At 37.2% G+C, this 26108-nt stretch overlaps 1 protein-coding gene across 6 annotated transcripts; it reads right to left on the bottom strand.

Annotated features, from left to right (window-relative positions):
* Positions 1–876: 876 nt before the first annotated feature.
* On the bottom strand, positions 877–25673 carry LOC130625930 (filamin-B-like). 6 transcript variants are annotated; one of them, XM_057441053.1, is made up of 20 exons: positions 25580–25673; positions 24971–25204; positions 16297–16600; positions 14903–15075; positions 14624–14797; positions 13562–13892; positions 12238–13227; positions 11853–12128; positions 11474–11724; positions 11173–11368; positions 10671–11084; positions 10109–10564; positions 9709–9996; positions 9082–9608; positions 8838–9006; positions 8575–8742; positions 3410–8491; positions 2485–3323; positions 2109–2295; positions 877–2012 (listed from the first exon to the last, which is right to left on the bottom strand). In XM_057441053.1, the coding sequence occupies exons 2-20, from the start codon at positions 25175–25177 to the stop codon at positions 1309–1311; spliced, it is 11736 nt and encodes a 3911-aa protein (XP_057297036.1). In that variant the 5' UTR covers positions 25178–25204; positions 25580–25673; the 3' UTR covers positions 877–1308. The 6 variants fall into 6 exon arrangements, with proteins under 6 accessions (XP_057297036.1, XP_057297035.1, XP_057297039.1 ...); XM_057441052.1 differs by lacking the exon at positions 14624–14797 and adding an exon at positions 14405–14578 and having other exon boundaries at positions 25580–25672; XM_057441056.1 differs by lacking the exons at positions 14624–14797; positions 24971–25204; positions 25580–25673 and adding exons at positions 14405–14578; positions 17487–17599.
* Between the last annotated feature and the right edge of the window lie 435 nt (positions 25674–26108).

Below are 26108 nucleotides of genomic sequence, written 5' to 3'. Positions count from 1 at the left end.
ACGAAAAGCCTTGGGAACGAGGTTGAAAAACACCCTAATTTCCAGTATTCTATACTTTCAAAATTTAAGTGAAAATTTTTTCTTACATCACCTGTGGTCACTTAATGGCCTTAATTTACAACACAAAATAAGACGTAAGGTGAATGTCTTAAACTGAGAATTTTTAAGACGACGCAAAACCAGTCTTATCCTAGCCTAGTTAACTAAGCTTTCTTTTTCGAGCTTAATAAATCTTATCCTAAAGTGCAATTTTCCTAAAGTTACATTAACCATGCGGATGGCATGCTAGCTACAATTTAAGCTTGGTTTCCAATAAAGTTCATAATTGTTGTGCAGGTGTTGCACATATAGAAAAAAATCTTTTGTTGTTGTACAACATATTTCCACAAAAGTTGTAACAGTGACTGTCGTGCAACCAAATTTAGGTTTTTAGAAAACAAGATATGTCCACGGTATATTGTTTGTCTATTTGCCACGAGAATGTCTAGACAATTAAAAATTTTGTTGTTTAACTGTGAAAAGAATGTATAACTTAAAACTTTACCAAATAAAGATACTTGTAATAAAAATTTTCTTTGTTTACATTTTGTGGTAAATACTTAACGTATCACAAAGATAAAGTTTATTTATGTTTACCAGCTGCGTGTACTTATGCAAACACGTTCATAAAAAACCAATTACAATTTTTATAAAATTTGGCTTAGCTATTGGGTTTGTGAAATTTGTCTACAAGCACTTCCATGTTGTGTTTATATACTTTAAGCCTAATTGCGTTTTTGGCATGAGTCTGATTTCAAAATTTCACTTGCTTTTAAAAATATGCCGCTTGAGGTCGTATGTTTAAGTCCAGGACGAATGAATAGAGGAGTTTTGGAGTGTTTGTATATCTAAAATTTATTTTTCGTAGTAGAGAAATCATCGTACAAAAGTGAGAAAACAAAAACACAGATCGAGAATACACTAAAACATAACATAAAGATATTGTTAAACCTACGCAAATGGAAGATTCTACTATTTACAAAGATGTACAAACATTACATGCGAACAGAAAAAAATTCTAAACAAAAACTTAATCTCCGTGCTTATGACTTCAAGTGAACATCACACGAAACTAATTTCCTCAACAAAACACGACCTTTTTTGTGAGCGTGAAAAAAACAAACACACAAGATTTTATTTATCTTCATTCGCAGGCGTATCAAAAGTATCAAGAATACAAAATCGCGCTAAACGTCTTTGTTACAACGAACGGCACCATCTTTTAATATATTTCCACAGCAACAGTGCTGTAATTGTTTCGTGCTTTGATTACACAGTAACATGGAAAGGTGATCCAGGAATATGACTATCAGCCCATAATATTTTAAGCACGTAATTACCAGATTCTTCTAAGACATAGTTCACACTGTAAACATTATTTCCTGTGTGTTTCACGATAATTTCTTTTGCAGGTATAACTGGACCTTCTACGCCCACCATAAGCGAACCTCGTCCCGCATTGCTAGCGTTGACGGTAAAGGTAGCTGGTTCACCCACATTAGCTCGGCGCAGGCCTGGTCCTTTAGATGTACATTTACTGGCGTCTCCTGTAATATTGATAGCATCAATCTGGTCTTCTGATTCTACTATACGCACTTTATAGGGACTGTTCGTTATATGTTGGCCTGCAAATCGGATACTGATCTCGTAAATTCCTGTTACCGTTGGGTTATATATCACTTTATATGTTCCATCATCTTGTTCGACACAATTCATCTTCACTTTAGCTGGTCCGTCAATAGACAGTGCCAGTGCACCAGATCCAGCATCTAGAGCGTTGACGATAAATTCAGCAGGTCTTCCTGCAACTCCACCCTTTAACCCAGGACCATAAGCTACTACCTTGCTAGGGTCACCCTCTAAACCTCCTACACGAACAGTAAACGGTGATCCGGGGATGTGATGTCCATCCAAAAACACACTGACAAGATGGTCTCCAAGTTCTCGTGGTACGAAACGCACTGCGTAGTTTCCTGAAATGAAAGAATGTTTTTTATTTACATCTTTTGTCAATACCTGTTGAAGCGAAAAACGTAGGCATTATAAGTACATGAAAAAATGTTAAATACCTTCTTCGTGTTCGGCAACGTTGCAATCGATTTGAGCTCCAGCAGGCGAAGTGACTGAAGCAGTGATTTTGCCTTTCTTTCCTTTCATTTGCACTGCAAAACTTGCAGGTTGTCCGACTCGAAGAACTTCATCTTTGAAACTTTCCATGGGCATAGCTTTACCTTGATCAGCTGGTTGCACAAACACCTATGAGAAACCACCAACATTAGTTACTGTACTTTAATTCGAAACACCACGCACAGAAAAAACGTGAAAACTTATATCAATAACAGTGTTGCAACTGCCAGACATTCTAGACAAATCGGACATTCCAGACATATTTAACCACGCGTACCAACACTGTATTTGCAAACAAAAAGCAAAAATTTGTCTTACTTTGTAAGGACTTCCAGGTATGGCCTCATCGGCGAAACGAATGTGAACGGTGTATTCTCCAGACTCGACAGGATACCATGTGATGTCGCATGAACCGTCTCCATTGTCGTGACATTGAATTTCAGCCTTTGCAGGACCTTCTACAGCCACGGCTAAACCACCTGGACCAGCATCCCGGGTAATTACAGTAAATTTTAAAGGCCTACCAGCATTTCCTCCCTCCAAACCAGGCCCATATGCCTTGCAAGCTGCGGCACCTCCAGCAGGAGCTTCGACCAACACCTTGAAGGGACTGCCAGGTATATGACGTCGTCCGCTTTTAACGTTGACTAAATGCTCACCTGTTTCCCTTGGAACAAATCTAACGGTATACGTATCAGGTCCAGTCTCGACTACTTCAGCGTCGTCCTCGATACCGGATGGTCTTGTCACTGAAGCTTTCAGATCTCCAGTACCAGAGAATTTGATGACAAAATCTTGAGGTGAATGCGCTTTACTGCTAGGGAAAGCAAGCATATCACTAAATTCTTCAGGAGCACCAGCTTGAACACCATCTTCAGAGATAGGTACGATTTCATCATCAACAGGGACGCGTCCATCGCCGATTCTGCATTTAAATGGAGATCCAGGTACATGCTCATCAGCATATGTAACGTTGATTAAGTACTGTCCAGGTTCTGTTGGCGTGTAGTCTACAGAACAAGTACCATCTTCATTATCAATACAGTTGATTTCGACTTTGGATGGTCCTTCAACAGACAAGCCAAGTCCTCCGTATCCTGCATCGCGAGTATCTACAGTGAATTCTGCTTTTTCGTTAGGACGACCACCTCGAAGGCCTAAAAACAAAGAGCTATCGATAAAAGGAAACAATTCGAAATGGGTAGTGTAGAACAAGGTTTTAATATTTAAGCAAGCATTTCACCTTTTCCGGTGCATTTGACCTTGGATGCATCTGGTTTTCCAGGAGCCAAATCTTCTGGTTTGACCATCACCTCGTATGGACTATCGCCAACAGGACGACCGTTCTTCTTGATGTGTATAAGATGACGTCCAACTTCTTTCGGTAAGAATGAGACTAAGATGGTGTTATTTGGTCCTGCTTGTAAATCAACAGGTTCTTCTTTGCCGGAGGGTGAGACTACTGAACCCTTCATATATTTTAAATCTTCAGGCAATTTTATGCCAGGTATCTCAAATCCAACATCGCAGGTTGGCTTCTTTTTACCAGGAGAGACCATAACTTCAATTGGACTACCTGGTAGGTGTTTTCCACGACGTTTCAGATTAACTTTGTGCAAACCAGGTTGTTTTGGTGTGAATGTGACTATAGGTTGGTTTTTGTGGTTTAATTTTAAATCGATTGGCTCCTCGGTACCATCTGGTCTTTCAAGAGTTGCTTTGATGAAACGCAGCTCATCAGGATCAATAGTCATGTCAACGCAAACATCGACGGGGCTACCCACTTGCGGTTCTTGTACAGCTGAAGGTGCATCTTCTACCATGACTTCGAAGGGTGAGCCAGACACGTGCTTTCCGTTTTTCTTTATGGAAATTTCATGGCGACCTGGTTTTTCAGGTACAAACGTCACGCCAATCGTGTTGTTTGGATTTAAAGTTAATTCTAATGGCTCCTCGGATCGTTTTCCAGGTCTTTTCAACGAACCTTCCAAATATTTAAAATCGCGTGGTAGATTCAACCCTGGAATTTCTAGGTTGACATCGCATTCAGTACCAACAGTTGGAACCTTGCTGACGGGTTCTTCTTCTTCCACCATTACTTCAAACGGACTACCTTTCACAGGGCGCCCCCTCTTCGTAACATCAATGACATGTTTGCCAGGCTCAGTAGGGGTAAATTCAAGTCCAAGTGTATTTTCAGGACTACATGTGCAAGGAATAGCTTCTTTCTTGCCTGTAGGACGAGTAAGCTCTGCATTTAAGTGTTTCAGATCTGCAGGTAAATCAATATCAGGAATGTCGAAGTCTACATCGCATTTGTTGCCGACAGTAGGTTTAGAGTCAGGAGATGTAGCCTCTTCAACCATGATTTCAAACGGGCTACCTTTAACTGGTCTTCGATTCTTCCTTACATCAACCAAATGTTTTCCAACTTCTTTTGGAGTAAAACCAATTGCCAGCGAGCCATCTGGAGCCATGCTGCATTTAATAGGTTCTTTTTCACCGCTAGGGCGGGTTAACTCAGCTTTCAACTTATCTAAATCATCAGGAAGTTCAACTCCCTCCAGATCTAAATTCACGTCACACGGTGATCCAACAGTGGCTGGCTTTTCTTTATCAGCTTGATCTTCAGGTAAAAAGTCAGGAAAATCAGGACAGGATTCCACATCACCAACACTCTGTGGCACAATACCCTCATCAATTGGTTGACGATGTTTGCCTGAACCGGCTGGTGCAACATCAACTTCAAAGGGACTTCCTTTTACCGGACGTCCTCGTTTCTTCACGTCAATGAGATGTTTTCCTGGTTCGGTTGGTGTAAAGGCAACAGCCAAGGTATCATCGGGACCAACTTCACACTCTAATGGCTCTTTCTTGCCTGTAGGTCTAGTCAGCTGAGCATCCAAGCTTTTCAGGTCACGCGGTAAATCTAATTCTGGAATATCTAAATTAACACCACACTCACGGCCAACTTCAGGACCGCTTGGAGCAGCGTCGTCGACCATAATTGAGAAAGGACTGTCTTTGATTGGTTTTCCTCTCTTGGCTACATGTACTTTATGTTCTCCAGGCTCAGTTGGGACAAAATTTACAGCAAGCGAATTATCAGGAGCGCATTCGAGAGGTAGTGGCTCTTTCTTTCCAGTTGGCCGTTCTAGCTCTCCTGTCAAGTTCTTTAGGTCTCGTGGCAAATCTAAGTCAGGACTAGTGAAATTTGCAGAACATTTATCACCAACACATGGACGTTCAGGTTTAGCATCATCAACCATAATAGTGAAAGGACTGCCTTTGACTGGTTTTCCTCTTTTAGCTACATGCACCTTATGCTCTCCAGGTTCAGTTGGAACAAAGTTTACAGCAAGAGAACCATCAGGACCACATTCAAGAGGCAGTGGCTCTTTCTTTCCAGTTGGTCGTTCAAGCTCCCCTGTCAAGTTCTTTAAGTCTCGTGGCAAATCTAAGTCAGGACTAGTGAAATTTGCGGCACATTTATCGCCAACACATGGACGTTCAGGTTTAGCATCACCAACCATAATGGTGAAAGGACTGCCTTTGACTGGTTTTCCTCTTTTAGCTACATGCACCTTATGCTCTCCAGGTTCAGTTGGAACAAAGTTTACAGCAAGAGAACCATCAGGACCGCATTCGAGAGGTAGTGGCTCTTTCTTTCCAGTTGGCCGTTCTAGCTCTCCTGTCAAGTTCTTTAAGTCTCGTGGCAAATCTAAGTCAGGACTAGTGAAATTTGCGGCACATTTATCGCCAACACATGGACGTTCAGGTTTAGCATCACCAACCATAATGGTGAAAGGACTGCCTTTGACTGGTTTTCCTCTTTTAGCTACATGCACCTTATGCTCTCCAGGTTCAGTTGGGATAAAGTTTACAGCAAGCGAACCATCAGGACCGCATTCGAGAGGTAGTGGCTCTTTCTTTCCAGTTGGCCGTTCTAGCTCTCCTGTCAAGTTCTTTAAGTCTCGTGGTAAATCTAAGTCAGGACTAGTGAAATTTGCAGCACATTTATCACCAACACATGGACGTTCAGGTTTAGCTTCATCAACCATAATAGTGAAAGGACTGCCTTTGACTGGTTTTCCTTTTTTAGCTACATGCACCTTATGCTCTCCAGGTTCAGTTGGGATAAAGTTTACAGCAAGAGAACCATCAGGACCGCATTCGAGAGGTAGTGGCTCTTTCTTTCCAGTTGGCCGTTCTAGCTCTCCTGTCAAGTTCTTTAAGTCTCGTGGCAAATCTAAGTCAGGACTAGTGAAATTTGCCGCACATTTATCGCCCACACATGGACGTTCAGGCTTAGCATCCTCGACCATAATCTCAAACGGGCTTCCTTTAACTGGTCTTCGATTTTTCCTTACATCAACCAAATGTTTTCCAACTTCTTTTGGTGTAAAACCAATTGCCAGAGAGCCATCTGGAGCCATGCTGCATTTAACAGGTTCTTTCTCACCGCTGGGACGAGTTAACTCTGCTTTCAATTTATCTAAATCGTTAGGAAGGTCTACATCTGGGAGATCTAAATTCATGTCACATGGTGATCCAATAGTGGCTGGCTTCTCTTTATCAGCTTGATCTTCAGGTAAAAAGTCAGGAAAATCAGGACAGGATTCCACATCACCAACACTCTGTGGCACAATACCCTCATCAATTGGTTGACGATGTTTGCCTGAACCGGCTGGTGCAACATCAACTTCAAAGGGACTTCCTTTTACCGGACGTCCTCGTTTCTTCACGTCAATGAGATGTTTTCCTGGTTCGGTTGGTGTAAAGGCAACAGCCAAGGTATCATCGGGACCAACTTCACACTCTAATGGCTCTTTCTTGCCTGTAGGTCTAGTCAGGTGAGCATCCAAGCTTTTCAGGTCACGCGGTAAATCTAATTCTGGAATATCTAAATTAACACCACACTCACGGCCAACTTCAGGACCGCTTGGAGCAGCGTCGTCGACCATAATTGAGAAAGGACTGTCTTTGATTGGTTTTCCTCTCTTGGCTACATGTACTTTATGTTCTCCAGGCTCAGTTGGGACAAAATTGACAGCAAGCGAATTATCAGGAGCGCATTCGAGAGGTAGTGGTTCTTTCTTTCCAGTTGGTCGTTCTAGCTCTCCTGTCAAGTTCTTTAAATCCCGTGGCAAATCTAAGTCAGGACTAGTGAAATTTGCAGCACATTCTTCACCTACACATGGTCCTTGCGGTTTAGCTTCATCAACCATAATTTCGAACGGACTATCCTTGACGTGCTTTCCTCTTTTTTTGATTCCGATAAGGTGCTTTCCGGGCTCTTTGGGCACAAAGTTTATAGCTAAAGAATTGTCAGGTCCGACACCTAATTCTAATGGCTCTTCCTTGCCAGTTGGTCTTGTAAGAGTACCTGTTAAGTTCTTTAAATCTTTTGGTAAGTCTAATTCAGGAATGTCGAAGTTGGCAGCACAGTCTGATCCAACAGTTGGGACTGAAGGTTCATCGATGACCATAATGGAGAACGGACTATTTGGAACGTGTCGACCATCTTTCTTTACACTAATTAGATGCTCGCCGGCTTCCGTTGGGACGAAAGAAACAGCAATAGTACCGTCTGGTCCTAGTTTTACATCTACAGGTTCTTCTTTACCTGTTGGTCGTCTAAGAGTTCCCTTCATTTTACTTATGTCTGATCGTCGACAAGGTTCTGGTTGGTAAAAGTCTTTATCGCATGGTTTCCCTACTTTCGGATATTGATCAGGTGTTCCTTCAACATTGACAACAAATGGACTGTCATCGATTTGTTTGTTGTCCTTGAAAACTTTTATCAAGTGTTTGCCAGGCTCTTCTGGTACAAACGAAACGGCGATAGTATTGTCAGGACCTTCTTCTACTTTACACGGTTCCTCCTTTCCATTCGGACGAGTCAGCACGCCTTTCATTAAAGGTAGATCCTTTGGAATCTCACAATCAGCACATTCTAGAGGAATGCTGCTCTCTTCCCCAATTACTGGCTTTTCACGAACCATGACTGGTATAGGTGAGCCCTTGATTGGTTTGTTTCGCTTTTTGACGTGTAAGAGATTTTTTCCAGGTTCTTCAGGAACAAATGAAGCGATAATGGAGTCGTTGGGTCCCTCGCTGACATCGACTGGTTTTTCTTTGCCAGAGGGAGCTTCTAAAACACCTTTAAGTGACGGAATGTCGTCAGGACTAACACCTTCTGGCGACATACAGAGATCTGACGGACTGCCAACTTCAATTGCAGGCTCATCTTGAACAACACGTGGTTTGAATGGACTCCCAGGGACTTGCTGGTTGTCGAATTTAACAATAACATCATACTCTCCTAAATAACAGGCAAGGTTTTGTAAATATCATCAGATAATTATAGTATTCAGTAATTTCAGTGCAATGCAAAGCCAAATTTACCTGCTTCAACTGGCACATAGGTGACTTCACAAGTACCATCTCCGTTGTCAACACATTCAATATCAACTTTGCTTGGTCCTTCTACAGCAACAGAAAGATCACCAGGACCAGCGTTCTTTGTATCCACCGTAAATCGTGATGGAACAGCCACGACACCTTTCTTGATACCTAAATCAAGAAAGTCAACAATAACTGACATAAAAATTAAATTCATAACAATGGCAATGACAGAATACAGAAAAACAATGTAAAAGAAAACAAACCTTTTCCATAAACTTTAACTTTGTCTGGTCCACCTTCAGTAACTTCAAATTCAAATGGACTTCCAGGAATCGGAATACCATCATAACCAACGTCAAGAATGTATTTCCCAACTTCTTTTGGTACGTAATTCAAAGCAAACGTACCATCATGATTATCTTTTACGTCAACCTATTACAGGATAAATTAAATTATATACATGATCAAGCTTGCAAATCCAAAACAACCTAGTGTAATTCTACATACCTTCTCTTTCTTTCCTGATGGCGTAGTGATCTTTCCAGATAGTTTAGCACCCCTGTTATCTGGCACTTCTGAACAATCTACGGGAGCTTCAAACTGTTGTTCAACACAAGGTCCTGCTTCAAGAACCTCTTCTAGCACTGGTGTTCTAACTTTATCAAGTTCTGGAGCAGGTGTAGCTTTAGCTTTGAATGGTGATCCGCGGACTGGTTCTCCTCCGAATAACACTTCCAGCTCGTGTGGACCCAATTCTTCTGGTACATACTCGCAGGCATAGATACCCTCTTCTTCCTCAACCATCTTAACAGGAACTTTTTCTCCTTTAGGTCCTTTGGCATTAACAACGGGATTACCTTTGCCTGCTTTTGAAGCATCGACTTCAAATGGTGCAGCATGTCCCAAATGTGGTCTTTCTAATCCAGGGCCAGAGCACTTGACTTTTGAAGCATCACCAGTTGGATCTCCTGAAACTTTAAAGGGAGCACCTGGGACAGGCGTGCCTCCATATTTTGGTGTTACGTTGTAACGTCCTAAAATACCAAAGAATTGTATAAAAAAGGTATAAAAAAGGTACAACTATTTGTGACAAAGTTAATAAAAATAGAAGCATTACAAACAAAAATAAATTACCTTTCTTTTCTGGAACATATGAACAATCAAATGTACCATTGCCATTATCTTTGATATCACAAGGGAATTTTTCGCCACCTGGTCCTTCAACATCAACTTCCAGAGGTGCTTTTCCAGCTTTTGAGGCATCAACTGTAAAATCAGCAGGTAAGCTGGCAGGTACTGATCTGCTAACACCTGGCCCTTTGCATTTTACTTTACTTGCATCAACAGGTTCTGTAGCACCAACCTTGAATGGACTGTCAGGAATATGTGTGTCATCAAACAAAATGTTGACTTCATAATCACCTGAATAAAACAAAACAATTTGATTGAAATCACTGGTATTATAAATTTGTGCATATCACATATACTAGTTGATTTGGCTTAACCCACTGTTTAAATAATGGAAAAATTATACCTTCTTTGGTTGGTAAGTACGACACTGAACAAGTTCCATCTCCATTGTCTTTACAATCTATCTTAGCTTCTTCAGGCCCTTCGATTGTTAAACCAAGATTTCCTGGACCAGCAAGTTTAGTTTCAATAGTAAATTCAGCAGGTTTGCCAACGTAAGCATTCTCAAGGCCTGGACCGTAGGCTTTAACTTTTGATGGATCTGGTTTACCAACAACATCAACGTAGAATGGACTCTTTGGAACTTCTTGGTCACCATATTTGATAGTAAGCTTGTGGCGACCAGTTTCCTTTGGTGTCCAGGCAACATTGTATTTATTATTTCCTGCATCAGTGACATCGGCTTTGACCTTTCGGCCTGATGGTGATTCAATCGTGCAAGTTAAAGGAGCGTCTAAACCATCATTTGGAGTTTCAACGTCAAACACATTTTCTTGACCAACGATAGGTTCTTCAATGCCTAAAAAAATATAGACTCCATGCTATTATAGTGAAAAAAGATTTAAAATGTTTCAGATAAATTCTAATTGCTACAATCATGTGAAAATCCCAAAGGGAAAACAAACCTGGTCCATGGACTTTACATTTAGAAGCATCAATACCAGGTGAAACTTTAATTTTGAACGGACTTTTTGGAACTCCAACAGCTGCAAAAGTGACAGTGATGACATATTCGCCATCTTTAGGTGGTATGTATGTAACAATGTACGAGTTTGGTTTTTTGCCTTCTTTAACATCAATATCTTTGACCTTAGGCATATTTCGTCCGGTCGGCTCAATGTTGATGTCAACGTTTCCTTCTCCAGCATCAGAAGCATCTATTTCGAAATAAGTTGGTTGTGTAGCTTTCACACCTTCTGGTTCAATACCTGGACCATATACCTTAACTTTCGATGCATCAAACGAAGGGTTTACTTTAACTTTAAATGGACTCTTTGGTACATGCTTTCCACCATAAGTAACATTAACAGTATGTGGTCCTATAAAGTGAAATTCAAATACATTTGGTGGATAAAGCAAGACAAAAATAATCTTAGGTATTAAAAATCAACTATGAAAGTGCATTACCTTCTTTCTCTGGATAGTAACTTGATGCAAACAAACCAGGTTCTTCTTCCACCAAATCAACTTTGACAGGATTTCCAACCTCATCAACAACCTCAACATTCAGCTTGGCTTTTCCAGCTTTGCGTGTGTCAATAGCAATATCACATGGTCGTCCAGCCTTATTACCAGGTTTCAAGCCAGGTCCATCTGCTTTTACCTAAAAAGGAGAATGAAAACAAATAAGATGTGGCCATGTGTCTTTGACATGATATGAATATTTGGTATTGGTAGATTAAGTTCATAGATCAGGTTATATGCATACCTTAGAAGCATCAAAATCTCCAGATATAACAGCTGTGAAGGGACTTCCAGGAATGTGTTCATCAGCAAAGAGAACATTAATTTTGTAATCACCATCTTCAACAGGTAGGTATTCCACATCACAGGTACCATCTCCCTTATCGTCACATTTAATTTGAGCTTCTGTCGGACCTTCAATCGTGAGTCCAATTCCACCTTCTCCTGCCTTGCTGGCATCAATCTTGAATTTCGCTGGCTTGTCACATTTTCCTCCTAAAATCACACATTTCCAAAATATTTTTACTAAAGCATATACAAACATGTTGGTCCACAAATTTATGGCGAATCAGAGGGACTTCGTCACAGAAGCACAGCCATTCAAAAAAATTATTGGAACTTACCCTGTAATCCAGGACCTGTTGCTCTAACTTTGCTAGCATCACTGAATGGTATAATTGTCAGGCTAACCGGTGATTGAGAAATGGGTTCATCCATAAAGCAAATGGTAATGGTGTATTTTCCTGGTGCCTTTGGATAGTAAACAACAGTAAATGTGTCATCACCATTGTCTTTCACTTTAACTTCCACTGGATTACCACTTTCATCTACACATGAAACCTGGACACTGCCTTTTACTCCAGTTCCCTTTGTAAACACCTTGAATTCTGCTGGTTTGCCTAAAAAAGTATTTGATTAAGAAAGTCAGTGAAATTCAAAGATTCAAGGAAAAAGAAAAAATATACTGTATATGGCTTTCGTCTACATAACGAGGTAAATTAAACTAACCAGCCATATTGCCAGCTTCCAAGCCAGGACCTTCAGCGTACACTTTGCTGACATCACCACGTGGACTTACAACAGATGTATATGGTGAATCCTTGATGTCCACTTCATCATACATAATGTGGATAATATATTTCCCAGGTTTAGTTGGAAAGTAAACTATAGTGGCTGTGCCATTACCATCATCTTTAATATCAACCTTTGCCTCAGCAGGCCCTTCAACACCAACTGTAAGATTGTCCATTGGTGCACCTTTACAGCTTACATAGAACTCTGCAGGTCTTCCAGCAACACCTCTTTCTAGGCCAGGTCCCCATGCCTTAATTTTAGAAGGATCAGCAGTAGATCCAACAGATACTCTAACAGGGCATTTTGGTACCATTCCATTATCAAACTTAACAGTGACTGTATATTGCCCAGCTTTTGTAGGTTTGTAAGTGCAAGTAAATGTTCCATCTCCGTTATCTTTGAGTTCACACTTAACATCACTTTTTCCTGGCCCTTCAACAGTTACATCTAAACCACCATCTCCTGCTTCTGAGCAATCAATCGTAAATGTGGCAGGTTTACCAGTTTTTAATCCTGATTCTAAACCAGGTCCATAAATTTTGACACGGTCAGCAGCTGGTGTTACATTAACATGATATGGGCTCTTTGCAACTTCTTTTCCTCCATACTTTATCACTATGACATATCTGCCAACAAAGAGTGGCATGTACATGCAATTAAATACATTACCAGGTTTTTCTTCAATTTTTAATTCTGTTTTCTTGTTTCCCTTAGGATCAATCACATCTATAACAAGGTCACCACTACCAGCTCCAGTGGCAATAACTTCAAATACAGCAGGACGGCCCACTATTAATCCTTGTGGCTCTAGGCCAGGCCCTCGAGCAATGACTTTGCTACTATCAAGATCAGATGCAACATTTACTCTAAATGGTGACTTAGGAATATGGTGACCTCCAACTCTGACATGCACATCATAGGTTCCTAAAAAAGTGTAAACATAAACTGGCCAATTGTTTCTTAAATAAGAACCGGGAGTATGAATGTTTACTACTAAAATTCTTTGACAACTTTAAATACACAATTCCTTTTAATATTCCCATTCATATTCATATTCAGATTAAGGTCACAGTCATAAAAATGTCATATATATACAACAGTAAAAACATATATTGCATTTGGTGTCCATTATCTGATAGCTATCAGATAATGGACACCAAATGCAATATTAACTAACTTAGCCAAAAGCTTATGGCACTTTAACCAAGCATTAAAAGTTGATACTAGTCTAAATATTTGTCAAATGATCAGACCTTACCTTGTTTAACACCAATATACTGGCATGAATATGTGTTGTCATGATTATCTTGAACCATGCAATCAATAGCTTTACGCCCAGGACCAAACACTTGAACATTCAATTTTCCTCGAGATGATCCTGATGTAAAAACAGTAAAATCTGCTGGATTGTTAACCACAACCCCATGTTCTTGCAACCCTGGTCCAGAAGCACTACATTTAGAAGCATCAGTCATCTTTGGTTTGAGAGGTGCACCTGGTTTAACTTTAGCTTCAGGGAAGTATGAAACATATGTCATTACAGACAATTCATCAACATTTGGATTTGTGATTTCCTCTGGTGTTATTACCTAAGTACACAATGCAAATTTTTATCAATCATATGTTAACACTGTGATCTTTAAATCTGTAGTAAATAAAGTCTCCTGTTCTGCTAGGTTAAATCTAGCAACTGTGTCATGTTGAAATTTATTGTGTAAAAACTGTCTAGTCTATATCTGTCTATAAATGAAAGCAGTTTGAATATAGAGTTTGTATATTCTTTTTGTCAGATGTCACCTTTAGTTGTCAAGGTAAAGTGTTTAGTTATTTGAAATCCCTTTTAGAAAAAAAACATATTTTCTGTTAAGCAAATGTGTTTTTTGTGCATATAATAGTTCATAAAATGTGCATGCATGAATAGTTAATTATTACACATATATATATCTAAAATCGTATATAATAATAAATTAGTGCTATAAATTATAGATAAAAATGTGCAATATGTGTAATTTATCGGTAATAGTGTCTAAATAGTGCAGTTATTGCTGTTAAAACACATTTGCCTAAAAGAAAACTATTTTGTGTGTTATTGACATCTAACCTGTGGTACCCCCAACCAGTCTTCAGCAAGCTTCATGGCTTCCTTAGCATTCTGCAAAGCATTTTCAGGAGAAAGGTCTTCCCATTCTGGGAACAACCCTGGGGCTGTTGACTCAACTAAACTGGCCACTGCGATACCATCATTCCAATCTTTGTTGAAGTTTTTAACATGTAACTAAAAAAAATTAGAAACATTACATAAAACTAAGATGCAACAAACCTGTGGGACTCCTAACCAATCCTCAGCTAATTTCATCGCTTCGCGAGCATTTTCAACTGCGTCTGCAGGAGAATTATCTTCCCATTGTGGGTACAACCCTGGGGCTACAGCATCAACAAGCGCCCCTATTGCCACACCATTATTCCAGTCCTTATTGAAATTATTCATTCGAACCTGTCAATTAATAACATATTTTTTATAAAGAAGAAAAAGCAATGCAAAAATACCACAAAAGATAAACCAATAAGTTGCATCAAAATATTGTATCAATAAAAATACCTCTGGGGGTAGTTTACTTTTCACCCATCCCATAAGGGCCTGTTTTGGTGTGATGTCTTTAGCTTGTTCATCATCATCATCCATCATTGGTAAACTGATTTGATATTTTAAAATGAGAGTCCATATCAATCCAAGAATTAACTTAAGATTTCCTTTAAGAATATCACTAGCATCTATAAAAAATATAGGCACAAAAAAATGTAAATATGAAGCATTGTTCTTTGCTTTCCTACCTACATATTGTGGGTGGGTTATGAAAAAGGAACAACTATATACTCAGTAAAAATTATTTTGATAACATGAAGTACAAATAAAAGAACAAAATTTTTTATTCCGCGTCAACAAAATAAAATTGCAACCTGACACAAACAACAGTGAAACTTTAGGAGAAAGCCCAGAGATTATCTGTTTTGCGAGAATGCACACACTACAGGTTTTTTTAAGTGCCTTTCTTGCAAAACAGTACATTTCTGCTATTTTTCATTATTTTCTATTCTATTATAAAAAAAAATTGTTCATTTTTTTTGCCATTTGAATCGTTTGTTTAAATTTAATGTATTTTAGAGTCGTTTCCGATATGCAGATACATTTATTTAACTTAAGAACGGTTTCTACTTTCATTTAAAAAAATAAATAAACTGTGTGCTAGGATTTTTAAGTAGAATAAAACACAATACATATTGCTTTAAAGGCTATTACATAAAGCAGATAATTAACTTTCTTTGGCCTGAATGAGGTAAACTTTAAGATTTTGGATGGGGGTGTTTGTTAGGGGGTAAGGCTACAGCCCTCAACGAAATAATAATAATAATAATTTAAAGTGGCTAGCCCAGAAATCACCATAACCTGTAGTTTGTAGATTGTTTCCACTAGGAGCCACAAAAATTTGATTTGAAGGCATCTCCTACTAAGACCTCTCTTATAAAGTGTCATGATCAGGCATAAAAGTATCATGAACCGGCTGTGGCAGCCAGGAGTCTTAACGCAATGGTGCAAAACATTTTAATTGTTCTTTACAAATATTAAAATACCATTTTAAGAATACTCCTTATTATTTTCAGTAAGTTGCTTTTTGCTAGCTGGAGTTACCTTTTTTATTCTTATTATTTTTTTTGAAACAGTGGACAAATTTGTCGTACATGTATTTATCAAGAATCCAAAACAGAAATGATTTCTGACGGCAAAATTATTTTTCGCCAGCCTTGTCTAACACATGTGACACATGTTCGCCACACCCCTCCGTATTCTAAAATGTTTAATTTAATGGCCGCACGTACGGTGAAATTACAACAAAGAGTAGATTACATTTTTAATCTCAGACAATACAACCATTATTTGCAAAGTTAAAAATGGTAACCGTGAACGTAAACAAAGTTTAAGCGAAGAGAACTTACCGATATTTACCAGTTTGATTTGTTCATCTTCTATAAATTTTAAAGCTATTGCAACATTTTCTATCTTTTGTGGTCTGAAAGTTGGTTTCTTGTTATATCGAGCAATTTTTTTGTGAGACAAAACTTGCAGTAAAGCAATAAGTTTTAAACCATCACATAAGTCTGTTTCCAAATTATGTATGTACAAATTCACACATTTTAAGTGCTCGTTGCACCAACGAGTAAATGTATTCTGCTGGATTCTTTTCCATTCTGCATCCGTTGAAGTTGGATCGTCAGGCATTTTATATTCGGAAAGCTGCTCCTACAAAAATAAAAGCAACGTTTTCTAAAAACACCAAGCTTCTCTGTGTGTTCACCAGTTCTTTTTTAAACAAAATCTGATCGCGTCCGTATGTTTCTGAATGATATATTATTCAGAAGTATTGAAAGAATACATTAAATTTTAAACTGCTAGTGAACTAAACGAACTTTATTGGAACAAAACATTTTTCTCACAAAAAGATGGGCTTTTAAGTAGACAATAATACGTACTTAATTGAACAAAGGGACGAAAATTTGTGAGGTTTTGCAATTGTAAAACCAAACATCTTATCTCAGAAAAAATAGATAAAACCACGCGAGCTACGAGAAATAAAATTAACATAACTAGGTAGCTAATAAAAATCAACGTAATACGCAATACATACGTCTCCCATTTTGATTTTAAAACGGAGCAACAAAACAAGTATATCCTTATTTCAACTCCGTTCTACGATACTCCCTACTTTCAGAGACAGCCTTTGGCTGAGTGAAGTTTTTATTGTAGTACGTAAGTTTCAAATCCCTTGCTAAAATCACTGTGCGATAAAAATCTAATTATGTCACATATTTAATGTTGCAATAATAGGTGTGTGTATAAAATTTACATATATTACAAAAAGATTAAAAAGAAAACTTTAATCCAGACCTTGTCTCCCATCTTAACACTCGCCCTTCACTGTCGTCACAACTGACGAAGAGTAAACTTTAAAAAATTCTATTATCTTTTATCATTACAAATCGTTAACGCTTGACAAAATAATACCTTTTATGGAATCAAGATTAATATCATGAACATCGCATAATTAACCTGCCCAATATAAAATTCCTAAATAGCCACGTACTAAAATATCATATTTCTTGCTTTTCAGAAAATCAAATAACCCTACCCTAAATTTTATCGTTTAACAACACTGAACAACACTGATACATTACTCGATCAAAATTTAGCTGTGTGGCAGGTCGTGCTGAAGGGTAGCGAGCCACCAGAATGCATAGAAGAGTCTAGGTCATAATTTATGCAAGTATGATAAAGAAAAAGATAAACAACGCCGTTCGACATCTAGCATTTTTATTCAGAAATAACACGTGAAGAATACACACAAATTTGAAGGAAGAAAGTTTTGTAAACATAAGAGCGAAATTTATTCGGACTTAATTATGAAAATTAGATTGAGGTTGTTCATAGATTGTTTATAATCATTGCAGTGACCTGTCTTTTCTGTACAGTACTAAAAATTCGTTACAAGTTTTGGAATAAAAAGTATAGCAAAATTAAGCAAGTACCCAAGAACCTTCTTGGTTGACAACACGAGAAGCATAAAATTAGTTTATAATAAAGTAATTAGCATAAATTATGCGAAACCCTTTATGCCTGATAAGAAACAATTGCACGTTGAATCAAATAAATAGCTTTGCAAAATATAAAGTGCCCTATTAATTACTATATTTTGTAATTTATTGCAATTTTAAATTTTTAAATTCAAAAACATTTATTTTTTTGAAGTGTGAATAGGGTCTTAAGCTACAACTCCACGCGATAACACACCCCTTCTGATGCGTATTTCTGTTTATAAATACAAACACTCGAAGTTTATATCTTTGTCGTTTTTTTTTTTAAAAAATATTATTACTCGTGTTTAAAACCCAGCCTAGCGATTTTATGTTTTTTAAAATAAACGAAAACAATATTTTTTGTTTTATAAAAGCAATATCCACTTTGCAACTTCAAACAAAAACAAACGTTTGTAAACAAAGCGTGTTTTAAGATAAACTAAAAACGGTTGTTTGCAAGACATATTAAATTCTTAGGGTGTAAGCTGGAATATCAATCACCATGTTTAGTTAAAAAAAATTAAAAGAAAGAAAAAAGATTATATATTTTGGATTAATATGTCAGCGACACACCTTTGCTATCCTTTTGTTTATAAAAACAAGTTAGTGAAACGCGTGACGGGCGTCGCATGACGACAGATAGTTTAATAAAAAAAAGGAAGTGTACAAAAAATCCAACATCACCGTGGATATATGTAAAATAAACATACTTGAAATCTTCACAGAGAAGTTAGCGTCCAAAACAAACAAAAAACCACAAGTCAAATCTCAACCATAGAATGTCTTGAAGTTTAAAATATTTTCTCGGCCAAATAAAAAGTGTCTGCTGACAAATTGTGGTCCTTGCAAAGCAAGGAGTTGATTAATTTGCACAAATATAAAAATGGATTTTTTGATGCGTTTAACCACAAACGATCAGTTTTTATAATAGCGCTCATTATAAGCTACCTAGGAATGGTGTAGAACACAGAGCTTTTTATTCTCTTCCAACTTTTTCTCCCTAACTTGGTAAACTTTACAGAGAGAAAAAGTTGTGGGTATTGGCTACACACATCTAGTCAAATTTTGTAATAAAAGTACATGAGTTTCATGTCTATATGGTGCAGTTGCGTTCGTGCAAGGAAATTAACAAACATTCATAAAAATTACTACTTGACCACATGATTAAAAGCAAACTCTTTACCAAACTACATGAGAAAAGATAGTGTATGTTTTACAGGGAAATTGCTCAATTCGTTACCAGCTCTTTATTTCTGTTCTAGGTACCATGTACTTATACGAAGTCAGTTCTAAGTCAGATCTAAAACACAGTAACATCGTTGTCAGGAATTGCCTGACGCACTTACAAATTTCTATGCAAAAATTATAACGAAAGGCACGTCAGGAAATATCAGTATGCTTTTACGTATAATGACCACATATGGACAACTGCAAGAAGAATGTCTACGACATTGCGTTGGCATGGTTTTCAAAATAAACACAAACTTTGCTCGATTCACACATCCTTACAAAAACAACATGTCAAGAATTGACGGCGTTTACATGGTAATATATTTTAGTATACTGCGTAACTAGGAGGATTAGCTTCATTTAAAGTGTCTTGTTGTCAACGATTTCCAAATGATGTTAATTATATTGCATTGCAATATGTTAATGACTTGAGTATGTAATTACGTGATATTGTAGTTTTTCTACCTTGGTAACCAATTTCCGTAATTATGACAAGTTGAGATAGCTATTAATTTATAATGTATTTGTTACTTTGTTTGTTATGGTTACAACAAGCACAAGAGGCTGTGATACCAAAGTAGACTTCCTTTGAAGCAAACGCTATCATTAATGCTAATTACGATAGAAATTACTTTAAGGTTTTGTAACATTTAAGGTATTGAAAATGGTTGCCATGACATTATTAGTTTTCTGTTCTTGGCCGTGACTATGATTAGGATCTGTAACTTCAGACGTAACTTCTTTCCAAAAGTTTCATCGGGAAAGTCACAAGATTTCCTGAGGATAAGGTAGCAGTTTGGACGACGATATAAAAAAATAGACAAATGCGCTGGGAACGAGGGTGGGATAGACTTTGTATTTGTCGTTAATTTTAAGCCTCGATTTTTTTTGCAAAAAGAAATGAGGTGGATTTTGCTTTATTTTATACATTTTATTTTTTCTCTTTCTATTTACACATAAAATATTAATTATTGTCCGGGTGTGATGAATAGGATAAGTCCATTTTCTAGAATACCCATAAGCTTACATAAAAAAATAAAAAAAATTTCTATATAATATTCATGCAAATGTTATACAGTTCAGTCAAGTCGCTCAAGTTCATTGTGCGGCATGGTAAAGGAATGCATTGATTGATAACCTCAGACAATGTGTTTCCCGTAAACTAGACTGCGGTTTTGAAGCAACATCTTAACTATGATAAAAATTCGTATTTTGAACTGAAGAGATGAACGTGTTATCCAGCCTCGCCCGCAGTGCTCTTCTCTTTGATATTCTGACCCCTTGTCGCCAGGGTTTTTTGCCTTTTTCATATTAGAGAAAATATTTTTCGCCATCTTCTCTCATATCAAAAAGACAAAAAACCCTGGGGACGAGGGTGGGACAACTCCCATTACGGACCCGTCCCGTCTGTATATCATAGGTGCAGAAGACCCTTGGGACGCAGTTGCGTCTTCTGATTTTAAAATTACCTCGTCTATTTATACCAGAGACTTCCAGGAAGTTAGTTAGTAAGACTAAAAAAAGAATTTTTACTTACATAAGATATGTCAAAATTTGTTGCAATACCACCGATATTATCGCTTTCAGATATGAGTACTGGCGCTGCGCTAGTCAAATCAGAAAGCGAAAAAGAAGCCCTGTAAACGAGATTGGAGGGTATATCTAAATATGATGTACTTACATGAAAAAAAAGTTTGGGCTTCAATTTAGGATGTCATTGAAAAAAGAATCAATCTCGTGAAAACCTTTTTACTTCAGTATGCTTTGCACACTACGTCTCTAAAATCCAAATCAAAGTTCGTCTACGTTTTCAAGCGGCATTGAACAAACTATTTAGATACATATTTACGCCTGCACTCCCTCTTCTCATACCCTGAATAAAACAACAACAACAACAAGAAAAAAAATGATTTAAATAATCGAGAATCTTCTTTCCTTGAAAATTACTTGACTATAAGTTGTTAAAAAAGAAAGAGGTTTAATATTTTTGGAATTCATCCATGTCGAGAAAATTTCTAGCACCACTACAACCTCGATCCAAGGGCCCGTAGCGATTTTTGGTACGCGTTTTATCCTTATATTGAAAAACGCTACAGGCGCTGGGATCGAGACTAGTACGTTGGAAAGGATTTCATTACAAATTACTAAACGAACACATGTATTGTTTTTATCACTTAGCTATAGATATGAAGTTGAATGTGACACAACTTGACATAAACTCATACAGCAGACATGTTGTAATTGAAACAGGATATGATGCTATCGGTGACAAGCATACGTTACTAAAGTGATGCCATGTAGGTGATTCATGAAATATAGTTAAGCATAAATAAAGCAATAAGGCGTTAGAAATCATTTTCAAGAAAGTTCAATGTCAATTGAACATGAAATAAATGAAATGGTCGCGTGACCTTATATCATGGGACAAAACACATGTGCAAAAAAAGTTTAGTATCGATTGACAAAATAATGAATATACATAATTGTTAGTATTTGACATCAAAAAGGTGTGCGCAAGTAAACATCACCCAATATGGTGACCAATGCAAAGCGCATGCGCATACAATTCTGAAACATAGCGCCAAAAAACAATAGTTAATTTCCATAGGTTTGAAGTTAAAAAAATGAAAACATAGTCGAGAAAAATATTTGCTTTTAAACACGTTCCTTTAACATAACGCGGCTGATACCAACCTTCTTCAACATATGAGAGACAAACTTATAGTACTCTTCTAACTTACTGCCACGCCCAAACTGGTGTTCACCAAAATCAGTTAAAGCATGTCAGAAAACTCCAACAAAAGAGAAACGAAAAGACAACTTCCTACCCAGAACCAGCATTTATGAAGGTTTTTATTTTACTAATCAGGAAGGAAAGACCTGGCCACGAAATTGCTTGCGATTAATATCTTGCGATTAATTTTAATATTAAACTCACTCTAGTAATTAAAATACATCGAAGTCATTAAAATTTCTAAAAGTTCTAATAAGCTAACGTAATTACTGCGAGAGAGTTCTAATATGTCGTAATCAAGTAACAAGATTGACTTCATTAAAACGTGATTTATGTGACAATTAAATCAGATGATGTTATTAATGGGATCTGGTCCGTATATTATACAGTCACGAATATTTTAAAAGATATAAAAAGAGCGATCCTGACAACTGTTATAAACATCAGTGTAGCCTTGTTTCTATGATGAGCAACAGAACAACCTCGTTCCGAGGGCATTGTTAATGAGGTTGGCCACTCCGTAATAACGGCTCAGGGGCCAAAAGACCCTGGAGACAAAGTTAGTAATGGTCGTGCTTTTTTAAAACCTCGTTTCCAGGACATTTTGATAAATTCAATAGTGGCGAAAACGGCACAAGGTCCAAAGAGACCCCAGGGATGATGAAGTTTAGCCCGAGTAACAAAAGTTAGAAAATTCTTTTACACTCAGTTACAGCCTTTGAAATTTGAAGTTTTATTGAATTGAATTGGCGTATCCAACCTGATCAAAATCCGAATTAAACTCAACGTTCATAAAGCAAAATTTCTTTGAAAAAAAATAATGTTGCACATAACACAACATAAACGTGGGTTTACATTGTATTTACTTCGAGAAGACGCTTAAGTACAGTTTACCATTAATGTTAACCAGACTCTAACATAACTAAATCTTAAAATGGAACATGATGTTCTTATCAACACTGAAACAAATCATTTGCGTTTAAGACTAAGTTCCACAAACGTTCTCGAAATCCTGCATTCTCAAGTTCTTTCACCAAACCAATTGAAATAAAATATGTAAAATACCGCGCAACTTGAACTTTTCTAATTCTTACGCCCTTTGCGCCCTTTGCGCGCCCTAATGTAACTTCATAATCTATGCATATTGGAATGCGGGACTGATGTAGTTTTAACATTGTTTACCTGCTCTACTGACCGCAATGTTCTAACGACTTAATAATGTATCTCATTTTTGATAAAAAATTTTGGAACGAAATTTTTGTAATAAATATCGTGTTATACTCCAAATGCGAGAGCTTAAAGAATTTTGAACAAAAGCTATCAGAAAGCTCCACCATGTTGGATGGACGGTCGGTTAACCACCACACGCGTCGTCCATTTTTAATAAATCTCTTTTGAAAATGAAGTGTTTATAAACGTTTTAACCACGTGATAAATATTTTACAAAGGTGAAATTTTAAAACGTGTTTATAGTTAGGAAGTCGGGCTAAATAAATCATAATGCTTGAATCACGTATTCAGAAGATAATCAAAACAGCGCACGAGAAGATGTTATGATTAGTTTGACCTAACAATATGCCATCCCTTTCACTTTCAAAAACAGCAACAAAAAACGACACAAGATAAGAAACAATAAGGTATACAAAAAGCGGACAAAAAAACAAACAAACAACAACAACAACAACAACAACAAAACGATGAGAAATAAACTCACAGTTCCTCAGACACAACTAACAAGCTCCAAAGATAAAAACAACTGAACGAAGTTATTTCAATTACAAGAATAATATTACCTATTTTTAAACAAAATAGATCTTTTATAAACTATTTTGCGGGCTGGTAAATAGATCAGTTTTTTAATATGTCATGGATACGTCATATAATTTGGAACGCAGTTGGGTTGCGTCCGGTATAATGTGCATTTGCAGTTAGATGTCTTGAGCCAATTAAACTTTCTTCAACCTGACATGCTATCATGTGCAAAAAGTTCTAAAGATGAGTTGACTTGGAACGAAATCAGCCTAAATTCCTAACCTCGTTTACAGGACTTTTTTCTCTTTTATTGCTTGGGCATAAAAACAAAAGGCCGTTGCAGCCTAGATTTAAGGGAAAAAGGGAAAGGGCGGAGCAAACATCCAACAAAAACAATTTGTTGATCAAGATCAACATGGTTAGGGGGTGGAATTTTACTCAATATTGGTTGTTAAGATTTTAGGTCGTTTACCTTTCCGTGCGTCTACACTACTATGAAAATGCGTGACATGGACACTGATCGCAATTGTACCCAGTGCTTAAACTTTTAATTGACACCGTGATAATACACTTATAAAACTCAGCGTTCTTGAATGAACAAGGTTTGATTTTGAATACTGTTATTCGGCATTCTGTCAATGCAACAAAACATCTCAGTCGCACTATGTTTTGCGGACGTAGTTGTACGCAACGTGTTGATTAGAGCTATCGGTATCTGGTTAATAAAGGCTAATCGTGCTAATTACTGCATTAAAAGATTAAACGCCATCCATTCTATGATCACATCTTTGAGTTGATGTTATAGCAACAACGGCTTTGTTTACTTATTTTTCTCAAGATGTTTTTTTTTATCAAGCCTAAAGTGAAGGCACTTATGAGATATTTCCCCGCTGTTTTTACCTGTATTAGGCGGTTCGCCGGTTGACCGTGCGTATATATATCGTTTGTGGTAACCCATGTGGGTATTCAACTGATAGCGGTAAAACTGAGAGCTTTAAAAGCAGTTATAACATAGAAACTGACTGACTCAGTCCTCGGACTCAAGATTTACTGGGAAAGTGCTTGAAATAAAAAGTAAAAGCGACTTATTTTAGTGGGATTAACAATATTGACAATGTCATTTGTTTTGTACAATAGTTATAATAGCTTAATAGCAACATGCAATAATGGCAGTCCATAAACAGTTTCATTTTCCTATCCAATTTTTGTGTATTTTATTCTACCATTCTCTTAGGTAAAGACAATATTAGGGTGAAGAATAGCAAAGTTTAGGGGATTAAGTTCTAGGGTTGTTTTTTTTTTATAAATAAAATGCATACTTACATCACTGCTTATTCCAGAATTACGTTTTTTAGGTTTTTGAACATACTCATCCATGTTTCTTGAACGGGGTCGTGGTCTGTTAATTGCACGTCTATTCCGCAAAGCAACTGGAATGTCATCGTAGTTTTGGGTTCCACTCACTTGAAGTAATTCAGGATCACCGAGTGCATCCGTCAGGGGGGAAGGTTGGTCCACTTGTTGCTGCATGGTTAAATCAAATACAGACTTTGTTTTCTATAAAATATAGATTCAATCAAAGCAACGCGACCTTGTTATCAGCATCCTTTTAAGAAATCAAACAGTAATATACTTGAAACAAAAGAGGGAAGACCTGGTAAGAAGGCTGTGTTTTCTCAGTTCTGTCGTGTTTCAGAACCTGTGGGGACAACACAAAAGATAACTTTACCAAAATGAAGAACTTAATACTTTAAAATACTTTGGTGAAGGTTTTCCGTCGTCCTCTTTTAGGTCACTGGAATCTGGAATCTGGAGCCTGAAATTCATCTAACTCCCGACTTGCACTGAGCGCACGTAAAAAACTGCATCTTGTATTTAAAGAAATATAAATCAAAACAAACAAACAAAAGAGAAACAAACAAACAAACTTACGTATTAATTCTCACCTACAAATAAAAATTCAAGTTATAATAAAAAAATCCCAGCTCTTCTTCACTCCAGTTTGTGAAAAACTTCACAACATTTGGAACACAGCTAAATATAAAAACACGTTGCTAACCACAGAAATGTCTTTCATTATTTACGAAATCCCGGGCTTCATTGTGTTCAACTTTTCAAAAAGATATATTCAAAAAGAAAACGATCATCTTCCTCGCTGAAAGATGATTAATATTTTATATTTTTTTACACTTTTCACAATTCAGCAGAGTTCAGTCATAGCTCGTAGAACAGTCTACATTAGCAGATTAAAAAAATTTTCCACCCGTGTATATAATTGGTATAAGAACAAATATAAGAACATGAGGTTAAAATTAGAAAAACGTTAAAAAATTCAGCTGTAGAAGATTGGTATTGAAAAAGTTTAACCACAAAAAATGTCTTGTCATTTCAAAGACACTCTACCTCGTAAACCTCCCCCGAAGCTAATATTTTGGCCCCCGGCCTGTTTCTCTCTCCCTCT

This window comes from Hydractinia symbiolongicarpus, chromosome 14, assembly GCF_029227915.1.
Source record: "Hydractinia symbiolongicarpus strain clone_291-10 chromosome 14, HSymV2.1, whole genome shotgun sequence".
Classification (NCBI taxonomy): Eukaryota; Metazoa; Cnidaria; class Hydrozoa; order Anthoathecata; family Hydractiniidae; genus Hydractinia; species Hydractinia symbiolongicarpus.
This window is presented reverse-complemented; position numbering and strand designations above follow the sequence as displayed.